Genomic DNA, 18,232 nt, shown 5'->3' with positions numbered 1-18,232 from the left:
TTCATCGTGTGGTGGATGACTTGTCGCACCGGCCGCATGGTCGGGGCACTGTGCTGGAACATGCGTCGTCGCCCATGGGCATGCATGGCAGACAGGCGTGGTGATTTGCTGCTCATGGTCATGGTGGTAGGGCAGGCACGGCTGGCGGTACAAGGATTCAGTGTAAAAATCATTAGAGGTGTGGCGCTCGGACGGATGGCGGCGCTTCTTCTTCGAGTTTGTCTTCCGGATTCCGATCCTTCTCGAGTTTCTCTATCTGGACGTAGTCGACGGAGCTCCGACATAGATTTTCATAGGGTCCGCACGCTTAACGTTACGATGACAGTTTCATTATGAGTTTATATATTTTGATGTACCGAAGTTTGTTCGGAGTCCCGGATGTGATCACGGACATGACGAGGAGTCTCGAAATGGTCGAGACATAAATATTGATATATTAGAAGCCTATGTTTGGAGATCGGAAGTGTTCCGGGTGAAATCGGCATTTTACCGGAGTATCGGGAGGTTACCGGTGTTGGGGAACGTAGTAATTTCAAAAATTTCCTACGCACACGCAAGATCATGGTGATGCATAGCAACGAGAGGGGAGAGTGTTGTCTACATACCCTCGTAGACCGATAGCGGAAGCGTTATGACAACGCGGTTGATGTAGTAGTACGTCTTCGCGACCCGACCGATCAAGCACCGAAACTACGGCACCTCTGAGTTCTAGCACACGTTCAGCTCGATGACGATCCCCGGACTCCGATCCAGCAAAGTGTCGGGAAAGAGTTTCGTCAGCACGACGGCGTGGTGACGATCTTGATGTTCTACCGTCGCAGGGCTTCGCCTAAGCACCGCTATAATATTATCGAGGAGTATGGTGGAGGGGGGCACCGCACACGGCTAAGAGAACGATCACGAAGATCAACTTGTGTGTCTATGGGGTGCACCCTGCCCCCGTATATAAAGGAGTGGAGGAGGGGAGGGCCGGCCCTCTCTATGGGGCGCCCTAGGGGAGTCCTACTCCCACCGGGAGTAGGATTCCCCCTTTCCTAGTCCAACTAGGAGTCCTTCCAAGTAGTAGGAGTAGGAGACAAGGAAGGGGAAGAGGGAAGAGAAGGAAGGAGGGGGCGCCGCCCCTCCCCCTAGTCCAATTCGGACTAGTCAATGGGGGGGGGGGGGCGCGGCCTGCCTCTTCCTCTCCCCTAAAGCCCAATAAGGCCCATATACTTCTTCCCCCGTATTCCCGTAACTCCCCGGTACTCCGAAAAATACCCAAACCACTCGGAACCTTTTCGATGTCCGAATATAGTCGTCCAATATATAGATATTTACGTCTCGACCATTTCGAGACTCCTCGTCATGTCCCCTCCGGGACTCCGAACTCCTTCGGTACATCAAAACTCATAAACTCATAATATAACTGTCATCGAAACCTTAAGCGTGCGGACCCTACGGGTTCGAGAACAATGTAGACATGACCGAGACATGTCTCCGGTCAATAACCAATAGCGGAACCTGGATGCTCATATTGGCTCCTACATATTCTACGAAGATCTTTATCGGTCAGACCGCATAACAACATACGTTGTTCCCTTTGTCATTGGTATGTTACTTGCCCGAGATTCGATCGTCGGTATCTCAATACCTAGTTCAATCTCATTACCGGCAAGTCTCTTTACTCGTTCTGTAATACATCATCTCACAACTAACTCATTAGTTGCAATGCTTGCAAGGCTTATGTGATGTGCATTACCGAGAGGGTCCAGAGAGACCTCTCCGACAATCGGAGTGACAAATCCTGATCTTGAAATACGCCAACCCAACATGTACCTTTGGAGACACCTGTAGAGCTCCTTTATAATCACCCAGTTATGTTGTGACGTTTGGTAGCACACAAAGTGTTCCTCCGGTAAACGGGAGTTGCATAATCTCATAGTCATAGGAACATGTATAAGTCATGAAGAAAGCAATAGCAACATACGAAATGATCGAGTGCTAAGCTAACGGAATGGGTCAAGTCAATCACATCATTCTCCTAATGATGTGATCCCGTTAATCAAATAGCAACTCTTTGTCTATGGTTAGGAAACATAACCATCTTTGATCAACGAGCTAGTCAAGTAGAGGCATACTAGTGACACTCTGTGTGTCTATGTATTCACACATGTATTATGTTTCCGGTTAATACAATTCTAGCATGAATAATAAACATTTATCATGAAATAAGGAAATAAATAATAACTTTATTATTGCCTCTAGGGCATATTTCCTTCAACCGGAACCCCCCGGTAACCTAATGGGCCTTAATGGGCCTAGTGGAGGAAGAGGAGAGGAGGCCTAGGGGCTTCCGCGCGCCCCTTCCCCCCAAGTCCGAATTGGACAAGGAGGGGGGCGGCGCCTCCTCTTTCCTTTCTTCCCTCTCCTCCTTCCCCCCCAAGTCCTAATCCAACTAGGGAAAGGGGGGAGTCCTACTCCCGGTAGGAGTAGGACTCCTCCTGCGCGCCTCCTCCTAGGGCCGGCCGCACCCCCCTTGCTCCTTTATATACGGGGGCAGGGGGGCACCTCTAGACACACAAGTTGATCTTAAAGATCGTTCTCTTAGCCGTGTGCGGTGCCCCCTCCACCATAGTCCTCGATAATATTATAGTGGTGCTTAGGCGAAGCCCTGCGGCAGTAGAACATCAAGATCGTCACCACGCCGTCGTGCTGACGGAACTCTTCCCCGACACTTTTCTGGATCGGAGTCCGGGGATCGTCATCGAGCTAAACGTGTGCTAGAACTCGGAGGTGCCGTAGTTTCGGTGCTTGATCGGTCGGGCCGTGAAGACGTACGACTACATCAACCGCGTTGTCATAACGCTTCCGCTGTCGGTCTACGAGGGTACATAGACAACACTCTCCCCTCTCGTTGCTATACATCACCATGATCTTGCGTGTGCGTAGGAATTTTTTTGAAATTACTACGTTCCCCAACAGTGGCATCAGAGCCTAGGTTTTATGTGTTGATGTTATATGCACGAGTAGAACACAAGTGAGTTGTGGGTGATATAAGTCATACTGCTTACCAGCATGTCATACTTTGGTTCAGCGGTATTGTTGGATGAAGCGGCCCGGACCGACATTACGCGTGCGCTTACGCGAGACTGGTTCTACCGACGTGCTTTGCACACAGGTGGCTGGCGGGTGTCAGTTTCTCCAACTTTAGTTGAACCAAGTGTGGCTACGCCCGGTCCTTGCGAAGGTTAAAACAACACCAACTTGACAAACTATCGTTGTGGTTTTGATGCGTAGGTAAGATTGGTTCTTGCTTAAGCCCGTAGCAGCCACGTAAAACTTGCAACAACAAAGTAGAGGACGTCTAACTTGTTTTTGCAGGGCATGTTGTGATGTGATATGGTCAAGACATGATGCTAAATTTTATTGTATGAGATGATCATGTTTTGTAACCGAGTTATCGGCAACTGGCAGGAGCCATATGGTTGTCGCTTTATTGTATGCAATGCAATTGCACTGTAATGCTTTACTTTATCACTAAGTGGTAGCGATAGTCGTGGAAGCATAAGATTGGCGAGACGACAACGATGCTACGATGGTGATCAAGGTGTCGCGCCGGTGACGATGGTGATCATGACGGTGCTTCAAAGATGGAGATCACAAGCACAAGATGATGATGGCCATATCATATCACTTATATTGATTGCATGTGATGTTTATCTTTTATGCATCTTATCTTGCTTTGATTGACGGTAGCATTTTAAGATGATCTCTCACTAATTATCAAGAAGTGTTCTCCCTGAGTATGCACTGTTGCGAAAGTTCCTCGTGCTGAGACACCACGTGATGATCGGGTGTGATAGGCTCTACGTTCAAATACAACGGGTGCAAAACAGTTGCACACGCGGAATACTCAGGTTATACTTGACGAGCCAAGCATATACAGATATGGCCTCGGAACACGGAGACGGAAAGGTCGAGCGTGAATCATATAGTAGATATGATCAACATAGTGATGTTCACCAATGAGACTACTCCATCTCACGTGATGATCGGACATGGTTTAGTTGATTTGGATCACGTGATCACTTAGAGGATTAGAGGGATGTCTATCTAAGTGGGAGTTCTTTAGTAATATGATTAACTGAACTTAAATTTATCATGAACTTAGTACCTGATAGTATCTTTCTTGTTTATGTTTGATTGTAGATAGAAGGCCCGTGCTGTTGTTCCGTTGAATTTTAATGCGTTCCTTGAGAAAGCAAAGTTGAAAGATGATGGTAGCAATTACACGGACTGGGTCCGTAACTTGAGGATTATCCTCATTGCTGCACAGAAGAATTATGTCCTGGAAGCACCGCTGGGTGCCAGGCCTGCTGCTGGAGCAACACCAGATGTTATGAACGTCTGGCAGAGCAAAGCTGATGACTACTCGATAGTTCAGTGTGCCATGCTTTACGGCTTAGAATCCGGACTTCAACGACGTTTTGAACGTCATGGAGCATATGAGATGTTCCAGGAGTTGAAGTTAATATTTCAAGCAAATGCCCGGATTGAGAGATATGAAGTCTCCAATAAGTTCTATAGCTGCAAGATGGAGGAGAACAGTTTTGTCAGTGAGCATATACTCAAAATGTCTGGGTATAATAATCACTTGATTCAATTGGGAGTTAATCTTCCATATGATTGCGTCATTGACAGAATTCTCCAATCACTTCCACCTAGCTACAAGAGCTTCGTGATGAACTATAATATGCAAGGGATGAATAAGACAATTCCCGAGCTCTTCGCAATGCTGAAAGCTGCGGAGGTAGAAATCAAAAAGGAGCATCAAGTGTTGATGGTCAACAAGACCACTAATTTCAAGAAAAAGGGCAAAGGGAAGAAGAAGGGGAACTTCAAAAAGAACAGCAAGCAAGTTGCTGCTCAGGAGAGGAAACCCAAATATGGACCTAAGCCTGAAACCGAGTGCTTCTACTGCAAGCAGACTGGTCACTGGAAGCGGAACTGCCCCAAGTATTTGGCGGATAAGAAGGATGGCAAGGTGAACAAAGGTATATGTGATATACATGTTATCGATGTGTACCTTACTAATGCTCGCAGTAGCACCTGGGTATTTGATACTGGTTCTGTTGCTAATATTTGCAACTCGAAACAGGGACTACGGATTAAGCGAAGATTGGCTAAGGACGAGGTGACGATGCGCGTGGGAAATGGTTCCAAAGTCGATGTGATCGCGGTCGGCACGCTACCTCTACATCTACCTTCGGGATTAGTATTAGAACTAAATAATTGTTATTTGGTGCCAGCGTTAAGCATGAACAATATATCTGGATCTTGTTTGATGCGAGACGGTTATTCATTTAAATCAGAGAATAATGGTTGTTCTATTTATATGAGTAATATCTTTTATGGTCATGCACCCTTGAAGAGTGGTCTATTCTTATTAAATCTCGATAGTAGTGACACACATATTCATAATGTTGAAGCCAAAAGATGCAGAGTTGATAATGATAGTGCAACTTATTTGTGGCACTGCCGTTTAGGTCATATTGGTGTAAAGCGCATGAAGAAACTCCATACTGATGGACTTTTGGAACCACTTGATTATGAATCACTTGGTACTTGCGAACCGTGCCTTATGGGCAAGATGACCAAAACACCGTTCTCCAGTACTATGGAGAGAGCAACAGATTTGTTGGAAATCATACATACAGATGTATGTGGCCCGATGAATGTTGAGGCTCATGGCGGATATCGTTATTTTCTCACCTTCACAGATGACTTAAGCTGATATGGGTATATCTACTTAATGAAACATAAATCTGAAACATTTGAAAAGTTTAAAGAATTTCAGAGTGAAGTTGAAAATCATCGTAACAAGAATATAAAATTCCTACGATCTGATCGTGGAGGAGAATATTTGAGTTACGAGTTTGGTGTACATTTGAAACAATGCGGAATAGTTTCGCAACTCATGCCACCCGGAACACCATAGCGTAATGGTGTGTCCGAACGTCGTAATCGTACTTTACTAGATATGATGCAATCTATGATGTCTCTTACTGATTTACCGCTATCGTTTTGGGGTTATGCTTTAGAGACGGCCGCATTCACGTTAAATAGGGCACCATCAAAATTCGTTGAGACGACGCCTTATGAACTATGGTTTGGCAAGAAACCAAAGTTATCGTTTCTGAAAGTTTGGGGCTGCGATGCTTATGTGAAAAAGCTTCAACCTGATAAGCTCGAACCCAAATCGGAGAAATGTGTCTTCATAGGATATCCAAAGGAAACTATTGGATACACCTTCTATCACAGATCCGAAGGCAAGACTTTTGTTGCTAAATTCGGAAACTTTCTAGAGAAGGAGTTTCTCTCGAAAGAAGTGAGTGGGAGGAAAGTAGAACTTGATGAGGTAACTGTACCTGCTCCCTTATTGGAAAGTAGTACATCACAGAAACCAGTTTCTGTGACACCTACACCAATTAGTGAGGAAGCTAATGATGATGATCATGAAACTTCAGAACAAGATACTACTGAACCTCGTAGATCAACCAGAGTAAGATCCGCACCAAAGTGGTACGGTAATCCTGTTCTGGAAGTCATGCTACTAGATCATGATGAACCTACGAACTATGGAGAAGCGATGGTGAGCCCAGATTCCGCAAAATGGCTTGAAGCCATGAAATCTGAGATGGGATCCATGTATGAGAACAAAGTGTGGACTTTGGTTGACTTGCCCAATGATCGGCAAGCAATTGAGAATAAATGGATCTTCAAGAAAAAGACCGACGCTGACGATAATGTTACTGTCTACAAAGCTCGACTTGTCGCAAAAGGTTTTCGACAAGTTCAAGGGATTGACTACGATGAGACCTTCTCACCCGTAGTGATGCTTAAGTCTGTCCGAATCATGTTAGCAATTGCCGCATTTTATGATTATGAAATTTGGCAAATGGATGTCAAAACTGCATTCCTGAATGGATTTCTGGAAGAAGAGTTGTATATGATGCAACCAGAAGGTTTTGTCGATCCAAAGGGAGCTAACAAAGTGTGCAAGCTCCAGCGATCCATTTATGAACTGGTGCAAGCCTCTCAGAGTTGGAATAAACACTTTGATAATGTGATCAAAGCATTTGGTTTTGTACAGACTTTTGGAGAAGCCTGTATTTACAAGAAAGTGAGTGGGAGCTCTGTAGCATTTCTGATATTATATGTAGATGACATATTCCTAATCGAAAATGATATAGAATTTCTGGATAGCATAAAGGGATACTTGAATAAGAGTTTTTTAATGAAAGACCTCGGTGAAGCTGCTTACATATTGGGCATTAAGATCTATAGAGATAGATCAAGACGCTTAATTGGACTTTCACAAAGCACATACCTTGACAAAGTTTTGAAGAAGTTCAAAATGGATCAAGCAAAGAAAGGATTCTTGCCTGTGTTACAAGGTGTGAAATTGAGTAAGACTCAATGCCCGACCACTGCAGAAGATAGAGAGAAAATGAAAGATGTTCCCTATGCTTCAGCCATAGGCTCTTCATGTATGCAATGCTGTGTACCAGACCTGATGTATGTCTTGCTATAAGTCTAGCAGGGAGGTACCAAAGTAATCCAGGAGTGGATCACTGGACAGCGGTCAAGAACATCCTGAAATACCTGAAAAGGACTAAGGATATATTTCTCGTATATGGAGGTGACAAAGAGCTCATCGTAAATGGTTACGTTGATGCAAGCTTTGACACTGATTCAGACGATTCTAAATCGCAAACCGGATACGTGTTTACATTAAACGGTGGAGCTGTCAGTTGGTGCAGTTCTAAACAAAGCGTTGTGGCGGGATCTACATGTGAAGCAGAGTACATAGCTGCTTCGGAAGCAGCAAACGAAGGAGTCTGGATGAAGGAGTTCATATCCGATCTAGGTGTCATACCTAGTGCATCGGGTCCAATGAAAATCTTTTGTGATAATACTGGTGCAATTGCCTTGGCAAAGGAATCCAGATTTCACAAGAGAACCAAGCACATCAAGAGACGCTTCAATTCCATCCGGGATCTAGTCCAGGTGGGTGACATAGAGATTTGCAAGATACATACGGATCTGAATGTAGCAGACCCGTTGACTAAGCCTCTTCCACGAGCAAAACATGATCAACACCAAAGCTCCATGGCTGTTAGAATCATTACTGTGTAATCTAGATTATTGACTCTAGTGCAAGTGGGAGACTGAAGGAAATGTGCCCTAGAGGCAATAATAAAGTTATTATTTATTTCCTTATATCATGATAAATGTTTATTATTCATGCTAGAATTGTATTATCCGGAAACATAATACTTGTGTGAATACATAGACAAACTAAACGTCACTAGTGTGCCTCTACTTGACTAGCTCGTTAATCAAAGATGGTTATGTTTCCTAACCATAGACATGTGTTGTCATTTCATTAACGGGATCACATCATTAGGAGAATGATGTGATTGACATGACCCATTCCATTAGCTTAGCACCCGATCGTTTAGTATGTTGATATTGCTTTCTTCATGACTTATACATGTTCCTATGACTATGAGATTATGCAACTCCCATTTGCCGGAGGAACACTTTGTGTGCTACCAAACGTCACAACGTAACTGGGTGATTATAAAGGAGCTCTACAGGTGTCTCCAAAGGTACATGTTGGGTTGGCGTATTTCGAGATTAGGATTTGTCACTCCGATTGTCGGAGAGGTATCTCTGGGCCCTCTCGGTAATGCACATCACATAAGCCTTGCAAGCATTGCAACTAATGAGTTAGTTGCAAGATGATGTATTACGAAACAAGTAAAGAGACTTGCCGGTAACAAGATTGAACTAGGTATTGAGATACCGACGATCGAATCTCGGGCAAGTAACATACCGGTGACAAAGGGAACAACGTATGTTGTTATGCGGTCTGACCAATAAAGATCTTCGTAGAATATGTAGGAGCCAATATGAGCATCCATGTTCCGCTATTGGTTATTGACCGGAGACGTGTCTCGGTCATGTCTACATTGTTCTCGAACCCGTAGGGTCCGCACGCTTAAGGTTTCGATGACAGTTATATTATGAGTTTATGAGTTTTGATGTACCGAAGTTTGTTCGGAGTCCCGGATGTGATCACGGACATGACTAGGAGTCTCGAAATGGTCGAGACGTAAATATTGATATATTGGAAGCCTATGTTTGGACATCGGAAGTGTTCTGGGTGAAATCGGCATTTTACCGGAGTACCGGGAGGTTACCGGAACCCCCCCGGTAACCTAATGGGCCTTAATGAGCCTAGTGGAGGAAGAGGAGAGGAGGCCTAGGGGCTGCCGCGCGCCCCTTCCCCCCCAAGTCCGAATTGGACAAGGAGGGGGGGCGGCGCCCCCCCTTTCCTTTCTTCCCTCTCCTCCTTCCCCCCAAGTCCTAATCCAACTAGGGAAAGGGGGGAGTCCTACTCCCGGTAGGAGTAGGACTCCTCCTGCGCGCCTCCTCCTAGGGCCGGCCGCACCCCCCTTGCTCCTTTATATACGGGGGCAGGGGGCACCTCTAGACACACAAGTTGATCTTCAAGATCGTTCTTTTAGCCGTGTGCGGTGCCCCCCTCCACCATAGTCATCGATAATATTGTAGTGGTTCTTAGGCGAAGCCCTGCGACAGTAGAACATCAACATCGTCACCACGCCGTCGTGCTGACGGAACTCTTCCCCGACACTTTGCTGGATCGGAGTCCGGGGATCGTCATCGAGCTGAACGTGTGCTAGAACTCGGAGGTGCCGTAGTTTCGGTGCTTGATCGGTCGGGCCGTGAAGACGTACGCCTACATCAACCGCGTTGTCATAACGCTTCCGCTGTCGGTCTACGAGGGTACGTAGACAACACTCTCCCCTCTCGTTGCTATACATCACCATGATCTTGCGTGTGCGTAGGATTTTTTTTGAAATTACTACGTTCCCCAACAACCTTGGCGGTAGGAAACATCCCTACCGCCAAACATACTGGCGGTAGCCTGTACAACCCTACCGCCAACGTGCTTGGCGGTAGGCACGAGCATGCACTATTTTCAACACTTAGGAGAATTTCGCGGTAGGGCATGCAACCCTACCGCCAGAGACCTTGGCGGTAGGCTGTTAGACCCTACCGCCATGGACCTTGGCGGTAGCAAAAGGGTCAGATCTCGAAATTTTATCAGACTAGGGTCAGATCTCGAATAGATATCATAAAAGGGTCAAAACATGAAATTTAGCCCCCAACGGCTATCTCTAGGAAAAAGAGTGAGACTGCCATGCACTATGTTTGGCGATTACCGCCCAAACCCCGTTCACACCTCACTCTCTCACTGCCGCTTCGGTTTCACTGTTAGCCGCTCCACCACCTTGTCGCCCCAATCCTCGGGGTAGGCATGGACTCCGTTCAGTTGGGGCGCCTTTGGCTGACTGCATTGATTTTGACATGTTTGCATAGACTTCTCAGTTGGGCCTGTCTGAAGAAAAAAACAGCCTATAGACCACCAATTGCACATTGTTTGGTTGATCGTATATAGGTTAGATGCATGAGGAAATTAATTTTGACCCGATGTTTGGTTGGCCGCATAGCATTAGGCGCACACAGGACACGTTGTTTGGTTGCAACCTGAATTAGGTGTTGTCACCACTTCTCACTAGTGGTGACCTTATCACACACGATCTTAACAGCTTCACTTCTAGCTACGAAACAAATTACGGTTCATCCGCTGCTATCAAATGACAGTACACATTATTAAGAGCCAAATGGCTGAATGGGGAAAGTTCATCATCCCTCCTCTTCTTCTTCTTGAAGGGTGGAAGAACACCTGACCGACATGCATAGCCAACATCTCCTAGGTAGAACTTGCCATCAGGGATGTTGATGCCATCAGGGCGACTCATGCTATCACTGAGTATGTTAGCATCATGTGCTGACCCTTCCCAGCCAGCCATCACATAAGTGAACTTCAGATCAAAGTCAACATCAGCAAGCACATTCTGCCTTGCGTAGTGCTTCCTCCTCCTGTATGCTGCAGCTTGTGACCTCGGCACTCTGGCAGTGACATGAGTATCATCTATTGCCCCAATGCAGTCCTGAAATGGCAATACAAGATTGTGTTAGTGCTCACCTTGAACAATCCAAGCATATCAAGCAATGAACTACATACTGCAGTGCTCACCTTGAAGTATGGATACCATCTTGGGCTAGTGTGAATCTTGGTAGGAGTCCGTCCAGCTGATGACTTGGTCATCTCTCCTCTGAGCTCCCCAACAGCATACAACACTTGCTTGAAGTACCTTGAGATGGTCGCCATTGATCCCCTGAACATGTTGTGGATAACCCTGAACCTCTGGTTATGGCCAACAACATGAAGGAACATGGCGACTTGCTCTTCCACACTAGTGTGGATGCTATCTTCTAGCAGCCCCCTACCCCTGAAGGTCTGGACAAGTCTCGCAAATGGTGCTCTTTTCATTCTATGTATCCATAGAGCCTTTGTGTTGTTGTAGTTGTATATGTAGTTCAGATTGGTGATCCTCTCCTGCTCCCGCATAAGCATTGGAGCATATCTGATGATAGGTCTCTCATCACGAAAAACAACTCTCTTGTGCATGAACATGACGCATGCCTGAATCACAGCTATCAGTGCTCCTGTCTGAACTACTAGCCGCATCTGTGCGTCCATAACCTAGTCCACATCGAGGGTGCGTTGAGCAATGGGGAAATCGAACGTACACCTTGCCTGACGGCCTAACAACATACCTAACATAGGGGAGAGGGGATGTTGCTTATCAGCATCGGAGACGAGGACGGCGAAGGGTGGGGCATGGCTGAGTCAAGGACGACCAGACGGTGGCCAAATGGAAGAGCAACAGCTCCTACTGCCGGATCTGCCGTCGCCGCCTGCATAGATCTGAGTCGCCGCCGCCGCTGGTGGTGAGGATAGAGGAAGTGGCTGTCCTAGAGGTAGCAGTGACCGAGTAAATGGGTGGTGGTGGTGTTGGGGGGGGGGTGAGCCTAGATTTGGCTTTGGCACCGTGCCTCCGTGCCTAATTTCGATCTCTCGCCATCCCCACTCACTTTCTCCCTCCCCCCTCTCGCGTGCGAGCTTGCGCCGCCCTCAGCCTGGCTCGCTAGAAACTGTCGAACTGCCGATTCGGTAATTTCTAGCGAAGCGGCCGAGGGTTGCTTTAAGCTTCTTGCATATGCGAGCCATCCCACTGCGTTCGCAACCAAACACACATTTCGTGGACCAACTGGGCCTGGTTGCGATTTTGTGGGCAACCAAACACGCCATTGGCGAGGACTCTGAAGTCCCCTTTCCCCTTCTGTCCAAGGCCACGGTCCTCGGCTATCGATCGCCCATCAACCTTCGTTGCTCCTCCAACGACGACATGTAGTTCGTGTGCTGCGGCAGGGACGATGGCGGCATGGATGGGGTTGCGGGTGCTGGCACATCCGTCACAACAGGAGAGGGGATTTTGACCCGCCTGCGAGGGGTTTCTTCCCTTGCTCAGGCACAATCCGATGCTGCTCCCGTCGCTACATCGGATGCGGCACCGGCAGGGGCAATTTCATCGACTGCGGTTGCCGGCACATCCACCCTTGTTGGTTCGTTGTTCTGGGTTTGCTCTGGCGTTGTCCATGACTGCTCCACCTCCGGTGGCACCAGCTCCAACAGCGGTGAACACTGTATGTACAACACACATCTCTCTTTGTATATTCGATTTTTGGGCTGGTTAGGTTTTTGGGGCGGTTGTTTTGATTTGATTCGATTTAATCCAAGCGGTGAGGACTATGACCCGTTTAGTATTGCTAGTATTTCTAGGCTTACTAGGATTGCTAGGATTCGATTCAACTGATTGCTAGGATTGCTACGAACATAGTATATGTTCATGATTATGATTAGTGTAGGATTGCGTGCCTAGAATGTGCATGTCTATGATCAGTGTAGGCTAGGATTGGTATGTGTGCTTGCTATGTGTCCATGTGTATAATGTGCATGATCAATGCATTGATCAAGGAAACACACATTGCTATGATCAGTGCACTGATCAAGGAAACACACATTGCTATGACCAGTTCATTTGATCATACTAATGCACATTGCCACGATCAGTTCATTGATGTACACTGTAATGGTAGATAGTCCATTTTGCTATGCTACTGACCTGTGTCTTCCTAACTAACAGGGTGATGAAGACCGAGTGGGATGTCATCGGTGGTGGCGCCCTCCACCGAAAGTCTTGGAGGACGTGATCTGCGGATCGAGATGTCGGGGAGGAGGAAGCCGGTAGCGGCGGCGATGTCTCTGCTCATGCTTGGGCGCAGGCTAAAGCTTGAGCACAAGACAATAGAACCAGTGCCACACCAGTTCTACGTGTAGATCAAGAACGATGACGACCTCACCTTCCTGGTTGTCCTAAAGGCTTTTCAGCCTGTCCCGAGGAGGTGGTTCTACATTCGGCTGTCTCGTGGCGTGCCGCTTGCCGCTGGCAAGTGGTGTAACTAATGGGTGCAGGTTCAGCAGTTGTGCAACAAGGTGGTGATGGTGCAGTGCTAGAGCAACTTCTGCTGGAAGGACCTCATGCTTGCCGGCGACATATTCGTAGTCAAGATCGTACCATTCTAATGTAGGTATCTGTGAAATTGCTAATGTGTTGTGTTAATTGTGTGTTTTATGTGATGTTAATGTGTTATGTGCTTGCTAGTGCTAAGATCACCATTTTTGAAAGGGGTGAGCAGAACAACACATTGCACACAACCAAACAATTGTGGTTTGCATTTGCTCACACTTACACTACACATGCCGTCCAAACAACACAACGGACACAAAATTGATCAACAGTGCGATGCAAGGGACCAAACGAAATAAATTGCACAACATGGCCCAGAGGTTGTTTATTCAGCCAAGCTAAGTCAGGCCATAGATGCAAGAGCACAAATTTTGATACAAGCAACCAAACAGGCACATAACGTTCCTCACAATGGAACTATACCAGGATTCAGAATGTTTGCAAATGTTACACACTTCCCCTGCTCTTTTGTTGCAGATCAGTAGATGAACATCCACAAGATCAGTTTTTTTGTTTGTGCGAAAGCATCCTGCCAAACTCAAGTTCAGATACTACAATGCTTTGACCATCATCCCCTCAAACTCTGATCTCATCGCTCTAAGTGCGGGGAGAAAAGTTCCATACGTTCAGTTACATGAATTCACCACATTACACTGGAGTGCACAACCTATAGCCGTGCTCACCCATTTCTCTTTGGCTCCGTTCTTCTGTTCTTCCTTGTTTTACATTGATCCTATTTCCGCCTGTCCTTGGCCCTTTTGAACGTTTGCTTGCCCTTGTTCTTCCACTTCTGGTTGCCTCCGGGTGTCCGGGCCACCTGAATTTCCCTTACCTTACGCATCCTGCAATTTAACGGAGAGCCATGTTGTTCAGTTTCAGGAATTCTTAAATGAAAAAGATGCATTATCTACCAACTTTAGTTATTTAAATCCAGTGTATAAATTCAGTTTTCTTCTTTTCAGAGACTGGAGAACTTCTGATATGCTACAGGTTGAATCTATCCTCTCAAACTTCAAAAGTAGATGGTGATTCATTTGCTCGAATGCTGCGTCACAACCCAGCTCCAAACCAAGGAAAGGCTCTAGTCTATTTTACAGTATGGTTCTGTTGTTGTATAACAACCGATGAACTCTTCGATCTGGAGGCCATATGCAATTAATACACAAAAACTTTTACTGGCAGGTGACAACAAGACTCCAGTATCACTGCATGTGGATAGAAAAGGATGATGGGCTTACCTGTAGTTCTTGAGTTTTTGGTCAGATAACAGCTCATCAACCAAGGTCTGCTTCCTTTCATGCTTTGTTAACCTACTTGAGTAGAACTCAGATGCAGGCTCAATAACCGTTCCAACCTAAACCCATCATCAAAATATTCAGTTTGTTAACTACTGATGAGCATTCACAACTTTTCAATGGTATGGCCAAAATATTTAATAAAGCTCGCAATTAGACCACTTACTTGGAAATACTTCGGAAGAGCCTTGGATTTACCAGACCTCTTGAAGTGCCTTTTAGGGTCCATTACATGCCTCAGCTGCAAAACATATGTCGAGCATATTGTGCTTAAGCCACCAAAACATAAAAACTCAAAGAATAAGTAGATGGCCCTGTCTAACATTGGGTTCAACATTTACATAGTATTTCAACTCACGATATTCGGTTCTTAAAAGTAACACAGTCCAACCAGATTGCAATACTATCAGATAAGCCTCCAAAGATACTGCATGTTGACAAGCAAATGTGGTATGCTAAGTGTTCACTAAACCATACTCCCTCCATTCCGAAATCTAGTGCGCGTAGATTTTATCTCATATACCAATGCATGCGCTGGCAGTGCATTTTGGACGAGAAAGCCCCCAGCCTCCAATGCGAGTACTAGTAGTACTAGTACGTTAGCCTCGACGCTCCAAGGAGTACTAGTACTAGTACGATGGCCGCCTCCGTCTGCCGCTCGCGAGCGCCCACGACCAGCAAGCAAAGCCGGCAAGGGAAGCGGTCAAGCGGGTATACGAGCCAAGGACACGGCGGCGCTAGCCATGCACGCGTTGAGGAGCAGCTGTGAAATCGGCATCTCCATTGGACCCAAGGTGGAACTGCTCACCGGTGCTGGAGAAGAAGACCGAGAAAGGGGCAGCCGGCACCAGAGGAAATCGATTGACGCCGGACGTGGATGCGGGCATGGACGTGGAGAAGCCGGCCGTGGACGCGCGACGTCAGGGTGCCGGTGACGGCCACGCGCGCTGCTCGCGAAACTCGGGGCACGCCTGCTGGGTGCGTTGGAGGCTGGTGGACAAGCTCCACGCGCGCGCCGAGCTCCCGCAGCTGGTGGCCCTGCTCCCCGGCGTCCGTGGGCTCGTGCTGGAGCTCCTTCTCCAGGATGCAGGCCAGGGGCACAGTGGCAATGGAGACACTAGCAGCAGATGTGACGATGCCGGAGGCCGGCCGTCGACGCGGAGGCGCCGGATGCGAACGCGACGACGTCGGATGTGGAGGCGGAGACACCGGTATCAGATTGCGAGGACGCCGGAGGCTGGCCGTGGAAGCGAAGGCGTCGGATACGGACGCGACGACGCCAGATACGGAAGCGACGACACCGGATGTGCCGGCCGTGGACACAGCGACGCTGGAGGCAGACGCGGAGATGCCGGAGACGCCGGCCTCCATCTCCTGAAATCTCCGCCGCCGTGGAGTTGGAACCAGAGGGAGGGGATAAAGGCGAGCGTTGCGTGTGGGAATTCTGTTGCGGGGCTAGTTCCGTCCAAAAGCGTCAAAAGTAGCTAATACGCACTACATATTGGAATATCGACAAAAAAGTTACGCGCACTATATTGAGGAACGGAGGGAGTACATGCTTGCTTAATGATTAAATTTCATTCTATTGAGAGCAGACGAAACGAAAGCAGTAGTACTTTGTTTTAGGAGAAGCCTAGCTATCCTTAATACAGTACTCCCTCTGTAAAGAAATATAATAGCGTTTACATCACTACTTTCACTCAAGCACTACTGCACACTTACAAAATGGCTAATGCTTGCCCGTCAGGAATTCAGGATCACCTTCCTAAACTCTAAATTAAACAGGCGTTTTTTTTCTTCTGTTTTCCGAAGTTACATAACGGAGGCCCACACTGAATTACTACTACTGACAGCACACCTAAGTGTAAGACCATACCTGCAAAATCTCAAGGTCTTTCTTCAACTCGGGAGTGATGCTCGGCGCCGGCATGTCGAACCTGGAAAAAGACGCAGCAAATCATAAGCACCCACCCATCCAAGAACCCAGTAGAAAATTTTCCAATTCATAAGCGGGGCTCAACTCACCAGCCCTTGCCAGTGGTGTCCTTGACGCTCTTCCTCGCCATCTTGTTGACCTTCCTGGGGTCCCTCGGGGGCACGTAGAGCCCGTCCACGAGCTGGTTGCTGGGCTTCCAGAGGGACTCCTGCGCGTCAATGCTCGGGGTCGGCGCCGAGCCCTTCTTGCTGCCGCCGCCGGCCGCCGCCAGGGAAGGCAGCTGGGGCGCCCACGACAGGCCGATCGGCGCTGCCGCCGACGACGACATCGCTCTCTGAGCCTTTGTAAGCTTGGATAGCTGCTCCTTCTCTTGCCCCGGCGTTGTTGGGTTACGCGGCGGCGGCGGGGGCGGGCGGTGGAGGGGGAAGAGGAGGAAAATCAATGAGGCGGCGGGGTAGGAGGGGGGAGGGGACTAGGGCTAGAGACCTCCTATTTCCCGACCTACGCGGGGAACCCCTCGTCGCCCCTGCGCGCGCTTCGGCCCGGCCCATATGCGCGAGACGCGGCCCTTGTTTTTCTTCGTTTTGTTTTTCAAATTTTAAGAAATGTTCATGAACCACAAATTCGACAAAAACTGTTCAGGGTAAAAAAACGAATTTTAAAAAAGTTCAGTCATTTGAAAATATGTTATGAATTTCAAAAACTGTTCTCATATTTCAAAATGTTCACGTTTGAAAAATATTCTCGGATTTAAAAAACAATCATGAATTCAGAAAATGGTCCAAATATCCAAAATATTTTCATGGACACAAAAATGGTTCACGAGTTTGAAAAATATGTTCCGGTATTTCCAAAAGTAACTGTGAATTTGAAAAATCTTTTTTTGATTCCAAAAAAATATTTACAAATTATAAAAAAAATTCTTGGATTTTAAAAAACGTTCATGGATTATAAAAATGTACTAAATTTCAAAAACAATATTAACAGTTCCCAAAAAATGTTAACGAATTGGAGAAGTGTTTCCCGATTTTTCAAAAAATGAAAATTGTTTGAATTTCAAAAATGTTTGTGAATTCAAAAAACATATTTGAAATTTTCATAAACTTTTTAAAAATTCAAAAGAAATGTCTGCTAGTTCCAAAAATTATTCCCAGATTTAAAGTTGGTCTCCGATCCAAAAATTGTTCGTGAATTTCAAAAATTGCTCCAAAATTTCAAAAATGTTCTCAGATTTAAAAAATGTTCATCAATATGAAAAATATTCTCATATTTAGAAATTTTTTCAAGAATTTAAGAAATATCTTGTATTTAAAATAATTCATGAACACTAAATTGTTCATGAATTTGAATTTTATGTGTGACTTTCTAAAAAGGTCATGATATTTAAAATACATTCACGGATTTGGGTAAACTTCACGAATTAAAAAAAA

General features: G+C 46.5%; 1 protein-coding gene across 1 annotated transcript; it reads right to left on the bottom strand.

Annotated features, from left to right (window-relative positions):
- Nucleotides 1–13,968: 13,968 nt before the first annotated feature.
- On the bottom strand, nt 13,969–17,267 carry LOC125514495 (rRNA-processing protein fcf2). Its single transcript, XM_048679837.2, has 5 exons — nt 16,892–17,267; nt 16,743–16,803; nt 15,033–15,107; nt 14,810–14,925; nt 13,969–14,413 (listed from the first exon to the last, which is right to left on the bottom strand). Exons 1-5 carry the CDS (start codon nt 17,128–17,130, stop codon nt 14,305–14,307), a joined length of 600 nt encoding a protein of 199 aa, XP_048535794.1. The 5' UTR covers nt 17,131–17,267; the 3' UTR covers nt 13,969–14,304.
- Nucleotides 17,268–18,232: the final 965 nt, after the last annotated feature.

The sequence above is a fragment of the Triticum urartu genome, chromosome 6A (genome assembly GCF_056163025.1).
Source record: "Triticum urartu cultivar PI428250 chromosome 6A, HENAU_Tu73, whole genome shotgun sequence".
NCBI classification, from domain to species: Eukaryota; Viridiplantae; Streptophyta; class Magnoliopsida; order Poales; family Poaceae; genus Triticum; species Triticum urartu.
The sequence above is the reverse complement of the archived record's forward strand: the minus strand, read 5'-3'. Positions and strand labels throughout refer to the sequence as shown.